The sequence below is a fragment of the Ovis canadensis genome, chromosome 3, assembly GCF_042477335.2.
Source record: "Ovis canadensis isolate MfBH-ARS-UI-01 breed Bighorn chromosome 3, ARS-UI_OviCan_v2, whole genome shotgun sequence".
In the NCBI taxonomy this organism is placed as follows: Eukaryota; Metazoa; Chordata; class Mammalia; order Artiodactyla; family Bovidae; genus Ovis; species Ovis canadensis.
In genome coordinates, this window is record NC_091247.1 from 139,608,523 (window position 1) to 139,616,937 (window position 8,415).

The 8,415-nt window shown below is 46.9% G+C and overlaps 1 protein-coding gene across 1 annotated transcript; it reads left to right on the forward strand.

Annotated features, from left to right (window-relative positions):
* The first annotated feature begins 1,113 nt into the window (after positions 1-1,113).
* Positions 1,114-5,874, forward strand: LOC138438190 (keratin, type II cytoskeletal 6A-like). The gene is made up of 9 exons (XM_069586383.1): positions 1,114-1,653; positions 2,551-2,765; positions 3,092-3,152; positions 3,293-3,388; positions 3,515-3,679; positions 4,122-4,247; positions 5,068-5,288; positions 5,505-5,539; positions 5,651-5,874. The coding sequence occupies exons 1-9, from the start codon at positions 1,114-1,116 to the stop codon at positions 5,872-5,874; spliced, it is 1,683 nt and encodes a 560-aa protein (XP_069442484.1).
* Positions 5,875-8,415: the final 2,541 nt, after the last annotated feature.

The window sequence follows — 8,415 nt, forward strand, 5'->3', positions numbered from 1 at the left end:
GAAAAGCAAGACACAAAATATAAATAACAAAAACAGACTTTCCCAAGATTGAATAAATACTTCTGGACGTTAACGAACATCTAAGTATTTAAGATATAGAAAAGGTATGCGTAAAAGAACAACTCACTTACAGATAAATATTGAATTGTATTCTAAAGATAAAACAAGATATTTGGGGACTGCTTTTCAGTATATTAGAGTTGATAGGGATTTGCATTAGAGTGTACAAGAAATAAGGAGACGGCAATGGCATCCCACTCAAGTACTCTTGCCTGGAAAACCCTAAGGACGGAGGAGCCTGGTAGGCTGCAGTCCATGGGGTCGCTAAGAGTCGGACACGGCTGAGCGACTTCACTTTGACTTTTCACTTTCATGCATTGGAGAGGGAAATGGCAACCCACTCCAGTGTCCTTACCTGGAGAATCCCAGGGATGGGGGAGCCTGGTGGGCTGCCGTCTATGGGGTTGCACAGAGTTGGACACGACTGAAGTGACTTAGCAGTACAGGAAATAAAACTGACCATGAGAAATTAATTTTTATAAAATCCAGTGATAGGCATACAGAGACCCATTTATATTGCAAATCTACATACCTACCTGTGGAAAATTTTGAGGAAAGCAAAAAAGTCATGTTTAATTTCTGTAATTCATGACAAACATAATAATTACTGTTATAGGAAAAGCTAGGCTATTTTGCTCTCCAGCATTCCTAGCTGGTGGGTGAAACACCAGGGAAGATGAGCCTCAGTACATTTCACACACGAGCATAACATGGAGAACCTTTGTGTGAGCTGCTGACTAACTCCCAGCTCACTGAGTTGAGACTAGTCTTACTGTACTCAGAGCCGTCAAAGCTGGAAGGCAGAAGTTTTCCCTGACTAAAGGAAACCAAAAATGCAATCTTCACATTTCATAACTTTTCTAATAAACCAGATGTGATGTCACTCTTTGTGAAGCCTGGCCCTTCCCAACCTGCAGGCTCACCTTCCAGGACTGAGCCCAGCCCATTTTCTCCATATATAAGCTGCTGCTGAAGCTCCACTTACAGACCTGCTCCTCTCAGCCCTGCACTGCACCCCTCGCTCCTTCCTCAGTCTCTGCTTCTTCCGGAACCATGTCTTGCAAATCCACCGTGAAGACCAAAACCATCAGCTGCAGGGGCTTCAGTGCCGGCTCAGCCAGACTCCCTGGGGTGTGCCGCTCTGGCTTCAGCAGCGTGTCCCTGTCCCGCTCCAGGGGCAGTGGCGGCCTCGCTGGAGTGTGTGGAGGAGCTGGCTTTGGCAGCCGCAGCCTCTATGGCCTGGGGGGCTCCAAGAGGATCTCCATCGCAGGGGGCAGCTGTGTCATCGGTGGTGGCTATGGCGGCAGAATTGGAGTTGGCTATGGCTTTGGAGGTGGAGCCGGGAGTGGAATTGGTTTTGGTGCTGGGGCTGGTAGTGGCTTTGGGCTCGGTGGTGGAGCTGGCTTTGGAGGTGGCTATGGGGGCTATGGCTTCCCTGTGATCCCCCCTGGAGGCATCCAAGAGGTCACTGTCAACCAGAGTCTCCTGACTCCCCTCAACCTGCAAATCGACCCCACCATCCAGCGGGTGAGGACTGAGGAGCGGGAGCAGATCAAGACCCTCAACAACAAGTTTGCCTCCTTCATCGACAAGGTGAGCTGGGAGTGTCTACCCCCAATGGGGATTGCAGAGGGCCCAAGAGAGCCAACTGAGAGACCTGTTCTACTGGAGAGGAGACTTGGGGGAGAGGGGGTGGGACTCAGGCGAGCTCTCCACTGGGATGCAGGACAGGCTACATGTGGACCCCAGGCGATGACGGTGATGGAAATCATTTATAACTACTCATCCGTCACATGGCCCCATTCCTGTCAAGGAAATAGTCACGGTTCTTGATAATCCTGAAGGAAAGAACAGAAAATAAGAGAATGCAATGAGATGGCTTGATCTTCTGGATGGTCTAAGAGAGTTAAAAAGGTATTGCAGTGGAAACTCCATTTGAGTCATAGATGGATGATGGATGGAGGAAAGAAAGCAAAAAACTAAAGGGAATTTGAGGGAAAACAACTCAAATATATATCCATAGAAATAGTCACCTAAGAACCAGAAAATGAGCATTAAGGGACTAGGTATCAGCCGGATTCGGGCACTATATGGGAAACAAGGTTAAATCCAATCATTAATAGAATTGGAATCTAATCATTAGACTATAAACATCTGATATCCCTTTAACTGAGGAATGTGCTTTGTAAAAGCTCTGTGCAGTATGAGAAAAATGCGATGATAAAGTACATTTGTGCTTGTTCTTGTCAAGAGGAAGACAGGAAGGGTTGAAAGTCACTGACTGACAGGCTCCATAAGTGAGAGGGAGGGAACATCTGACAGCTCCCTGGGGAAACTTGGCCATGAGACCTGTGTGATATGAAGCCAAAGAGTCAGGGGAGCAGAACTGTCAGCCTCTGTACAGGATCTGGAGCAGCCCAGCACCACCAGGACCACCAGATCAGCCCGGGGACTTGTCAACTCACAGATCACCATCTGGTCTTCCTGCAGGTCCGATTCCTGGAGCAGCAGAACAAGGTCCTGGACACCAAGTGGACCCTGCTGCAGGAGCAGGGCACCAGGATCGTGAGGCAGAACCTGGAGCCTTTGTTCGAGCAGTACATCAACAACCTCAGGAGACAGCTGGATAGTATCCTTGGGGAGAGAGGCCGCCTGGACTCGGAGCTCAGGGGCATGCAGGACACGGTGGAGGACTTCAAGAACAAGTGAGTTACAGGAGAGAAATCACCTTAGATTCCTGAAGCCCACACTTCAGTCTGTTAGATGACCAGGTCCAAATGAGGGCATGGTTCTTAGGAAAACATGTCAATAGACATGACATTACAGTGGTTACTAAACACAAACCTTGAAGAACAAAAGGGCCATAAAAGTTGAATGGGAAGAGTAATGGAGTAAAGAAATTGGAAACCACAAATTACAACCTTTAGGCTTATTGGCAAAAGTCTCATTTGTATGTACCCATTGTGGGAAGCAGAGATCCAAGGCTGCTCTTCACCCTGACTCAATTGGATTGTATTCCTTTTAATTCCAGATATGAAGATGAAATCAACAAACGCACAGCAGCAGAGAATGAGTTTGTGAAATTGAAGAAGGTGAGACGGAGTCAGATCAGGGGTTCACGCTCCTTTCCTGAAGGAGAGGGTTCTGAGAAAAGAATCACTGAGGAGGCTAAAACAGGAGCAGACTGCATAGGAGGGCTCATCTGATCCCAGGCTGTTTGCTTCTTCCCCAGGATGTGGATTGTGCCTACATGAACAAGGTTGAACTACAGGCCAAGGTAGACGCTCTCACAGATGAGATCAACTTCCTAAGAACCTTCTATGATGCTGTAAGTATCTCTCCACATTCTGTTTCATTGCCTTTAAAGAGATTTGTGAAGAGTGGAATATCTTTGGCCTAGGGGCCTCTCTAAACATCATGAGCAAAGATGGTCAGGTGATCTCTTGTTCTGCAGGAACTGGCTCAGATGCAAAGCTACATCTCAGACACTTCTGTGGTCCTCTCCATGGACAACAACCGCAACCTGGACCTGGACAGCATCATCGCTGAAGTCAAAGCCCAGTATGAGGAGATCGCTCAGAGGAGCCGGGCTGAGGCTGAGTCGTGGTACCAGTCCAAGGTGAGTGGGGAGGCGGCAGCTGATGAGGAATCCCTGTGCCTCCTCTGTGAGCATCAATGAGGCTGTAGACTTCAGTGGGGAAACTACAACTAAGAAGTGGGGGCCTCTCAGGGTAGACCTTTTGGGTAATTATGCCCAAGTCTCATAGGTCAAAGAACCCAAGCTAGGATGAAAGCTAAAGTAGATCAAGGTGAGTGACCCTTGTTTTAGCTTTATTTCAACGTTGATCTCAGCAATAGTACAGAACATTGCTTGTCCTGAAGAGAACCAGTCAGTCAGTGGTCTTCCCAAGGACGGTATGTGAGGGGTGAGGAGCGTCAATGACCTAGTAACACCAGTTTTCTTTAAATGTTTTATGGAAAACCATTAGATTCCTTTTTGAAAGACTAGATTAGTGTTTCTGAAGCTTATGGAGCTCACTTTGTCTCCCTCTGGTTTACAGTACGAGGAGCTGCGGGTGACGGCGGGCAGACACGGGGATGACCTGCGCAACACCAAGCAGGAGATCTCTGAGATCAACCGCGTGATCCAGAGGCTGAGATCTGAGATTGACCACGTCAAGAAGCAGGTACAGTGGGGACCATGGAAGAGAAAAACATCCTTTCCTTCCTCGACCATCAGGTATCATCAAACATCATATGGGTAGTTATTGGGCACTGAGGAAAAAGCAGAGAGAGGAGGACATGTCATGGTTGAGTTTTCCTAGGTTAGAGAGATGAAGCCCAACTCAAGAGCAGGAAACAAACTCAGGATAGGATGAATCTCAGCTGGTCAGTGGTTCATACAGACAGTCTCGAGGCACTGAAATGAGATTCCATAAGGAGAATGATTGAGTTGGGGATGCAAGACACAAGTTGGCAAAGAAAAGCTCAGGCTAGAAAGTACAGGGGAAGAATGCTGCAAGTATGCTCATACTCAATGTGAAAAAGAATCTGAGAAAAGACACAGGACAAATGAGAGTTGTTCAAAAAAATATCTGTGAAGTGAAAGGAAGGTGAGGTCTCAAGAGTTTGAGATAAAATCGTCTTTCAGGGAGGATGTTTGTGGTTTTGTATAAGCTGTTGTACATCCACGTGAACTTATCCAAAGTGTCAACATTCAAAACTAGGCAGTAGGTCCATTTCTTCCCATGTCCCTGGTCTTCAGTCTGCTGTGGTATCTTCCAGCCCCATCATCCTTAGGATGGTTAACAGAGAAGGGAATAGATTTTCTTAAAGGACTCCAAGACTAGTTACGATTAGCAGCACTGAGGAAAACTGGACAAAACGAATCAAACCTCCATTTCCGTGAGGTCTGGTCTCTAGAGCTCTTCCTCACTGGGAAAGTGGAACGACGTTTCCTCTCCCCTGGAGTCCAGATTCAGGCTCCCCTGCTCTCCTCCCCTCTAGTGCACCAGCCTGCAATCCGCCATCGCCGACGCCGAGCAGCGTGGGGAGCTGGCCCTCAAGGACGCCAGGAACAAGCTTGCTGACCTGGAGGACGCCCTGCAGAAGGCCAAGCAGGACATGGCCCGGCTGCTGAAGGAGTACCAGGAGCTCATGAATGTCAAGCTGGCCCTGGACGTGGAGATTGCCACCTACAGGAAGCTGCTGGAAGGCGAGGAGTGCAGGTGAGGAACTCACACAGCCTCCGCAACCACCTGGCTCCGTCTCCAAGAAGTCCTGCCAATGAGCCCAGGTGGAAGGCACTCTAGTGGTGGTCATAGTGCTACTCCCAGAAGAGCACTGAGAAGGCAGCTCCTGGGGACTCTCCTCACACGGAGGTTTCCCATGCGGGGCCAGCTGTGGCTCCGGGTCTCATCGTGGCTGTGTCTTCTCTCTCCTAGGCTGAGTGGGGAAGGCGCTGGACAAGTCAACATCTGTAAGTACCTTCACCTGCCCCCATCCCTTGCCCTGGTGTCCCTCTGACTGGACTCTGTGTGGCAGAGTGAGCTCACCATCTTGTCCTGACCTTGCCCCTTTGCTTTCACAGCCGTGGTACAGTCGACCGTTTCCAGTGGCTATGGTGGTGCCAGCGGTCTCGGCAGTGGCTTAGGCATAGGCGGAGGAAGTGGCTGCTCCTACAGCATTGGAGGTGGCTTCAGTTCTGGCAGTGGCAGAGCCATAGGGGGTGGCTACGGCTCCTCTGGAGGCAGCTGTTCCACCATCAAATACACCACCACCTCCTCCTCCAGCAGGAAGAGCTACAAGCACTGAAGTCCTGTCATGGGCTCAAGCTCCCACAGTGTCTCAGGCTCCCTCTATTGCTTTGCTCTCTCCTTCAGTTGCTTTATTTTTCCTGCTTCCTTTTCTTACTTCTTGAATTAAAACTGAAGTTGCTGAGTGTCCTCATCTCCTCTCTCCCAAAACCTGTTGCAACTGTGCTTCCATTATTAACCATTGGACAGTCGCTACTTGGGTTCTAGTCCAGACAGTGTAATCCCTCTTACTTTTTACTGGCCCAGGAGATCCCATCTCAGAGATGTTGTGTTCCTCCCTTGCACTGATTGTGAAAGCACAAGTGACTAGTTCTATGATGTAGAGGATTTGTATCCCTGTGTTTCTTCCTCTTCTCTTTGCTCACTTGTATTGCTAAATAAAGCAGATTTATCATATAATGTGTGGTTTCACATAGCCTTTCTTTGTCACCAATGGTTCTTGAGGTTTTCATGTGACAAATGAAGCATACTTCTCAGGCATGAAGCACACTCCCCACCCCCATGTGCCTCGCTCGCTTCCTGTAGAGAACTTCAACAAACAGCAGCTTGGGATACTGATAATCAGCTTTCTCTCACGGATACAATTTAATCCCAATGTTTGGCAAGTGTAACCTGAGGACTCTGGTCCAGCATCACGTATACTCTGCCTTTTATTGTTGGGGCCAAGTGTAATCAATTAGTTTCTCCTCCTAAGACCACTCAACCCACACTCAAGGGGTCAAGTCTCAATGTTCATTACAGGAATCATGTTTCTGTTCCATCAGAGCAGAACATTTAGCAATTAAATAGGATATTTTTGATTTTTACTTAGAGTTGACTTCCTGACCAACAAACTTGCCTGAGAAAGTATATCAAATATAATTAAAGTGTATATACTTTTGAACCAAAATTCTATTTCTGTGTATGTATCCTGGAGATAGTACAAACACAGGAAGAAATATATACATGGATGTGAATTCCAACCATCTTTCCAGCATGGGAAAACTGAAAGGGGAGGAGTTGGTCACATTCAGCAGAAAACTCAGATGCTGGTTTCTCAAAGCGTGAAGGCAAAATAAGAATGGTAATTTCCACCTTTTCACACCCTAACACTTTCTAGGAGATGGACGAACCTGAGTCTTTCATCTATCCAGTGTGCTCCGGCTGCTGTGACTTCTCTGAATGGGGATAATGTAAATTCAGGATATCGTGCAAGGCTCCTCATTCATTGGCACTGTCTTTTGGCCATACCAGTCCCTATTTCCTCATGAGTGACCATTATCTCCTCTACTCCTAGGCTCTTACATCGTGAGAGAAAGTTTCTTGGTTTCAATAACATGGAGAGGGTGCCTCTGGATCCTCTTATCAGTATACTGCTTTGTTCACCTATAACCATTCCCCCAGAGAGGTGGGTAGCCTCTCACATTGGTACCTTCTCACTCTCCCCAGCACTTCCCCAACAGCAGGTATGTGATGACTGGGTTCCAAAATCCATGCCCACTTAGTGTCTGTAATATTATGTACTTATGAGAAGTAATGGAAAGAAAATACTGACTAGGAAAAATACATAGAATACAACAATGAATAATAAGCAGATTGCAAAATAATATGTAAACATGGATTTATCTAATGAAAATCTTACGGTGCAGGTGTTGATAGCAAAATAGCAGACTAGAAAGCACCAAACTCTACTTTTGCTAAAGAAACATTGAGAAAAAAACCAGAAGCTGTCTGAACATTGTAGGAGCTCTGGAAAACACTCAAAATTTGCAGTAGCCAAGCAAATGCCCTCTCAAGAAAATCCATCTTCCATATTACAGCAAAATGTCATGACAATGTTCCTAGCACTTTCCCTCCCCTATATGCAGTGCAGTTGTGGTCTTGAGCAGACAGCAACCTTGTTTGTAAACTATTTTTCCAATCCCCCTCCCACACTCCAGTCGCCCCTCAAACCCATTTGTTCCTCTTGGTCACCCTCCACCCCCCAGCACATGCATCTTGAATCAAAGATGCAGATGCAGACTATTTGCAAATTATCATGCAAGTCTCTTCAAACACATCTGGGGGGCATTCCTGAAGAAATGTTGCAAGGCTCTCATCTTCATTTCCAATAAATTCAGATGCAGGCAAGAGAAGTAGCAGGAACACTCAGTAAAAACTACAGGGCAAACTACAAACAAATTGACATGTGGGGCAAAATACTAAGGGAGAAGACACACAATAGACCCTCTGACCATCCAAGGTCCAGAGGTTAAGCTGCAGTGAGACTCTTTGGGAAATGAGGACATTCAAAGGCAGCTGTGTATAGGAGAACATTTAGAAAACTGTGCCTAGGTCCAGACAAAACACATGTTCAGAAATGTCTTGAGAAGTCTTAAGCATTCACCTGGGACTGCTCTCTAGGTTCAGAGCAAGCCCTGTTATGTGGTGAAGGAGTGTCCCATCACAGGAAGAGCTGGTTGTTCTCAGTCCGCTGTTTTGGCTTTGTTTATTGTTGTTGTTTTTCAGCTCCTAGTATACAAAAACATCTTCATCAAAAACAGTAGCTGAACACACGCTA

Excerpts from the sequence above, each read along its gene's own strand:
- LOC138438190 (XM_069586383.1), top strand. The coding sequence starts at position 1,114 with ATGTCTTGCAAATCCACCGTGAAGACCAAAACCATCAGCTGCAGGGGC. Across the intron at positions 3,153-3,292 it reads AGTTTGTGAAATTGAAGAAG|GATGTGGATTGTGCCTACAT; the intron begins GTGAGACGGAGT and ends CTTCTTCCCCAG. Across the intron at positions 5,289-5,504 it reads CTGGAAGGCGAGGAGTGCAG|GCTGAGTGGGGAAGGCGCTG; the intron begins GTGAGGAACTCA and ends TCTCTCTCCTAG.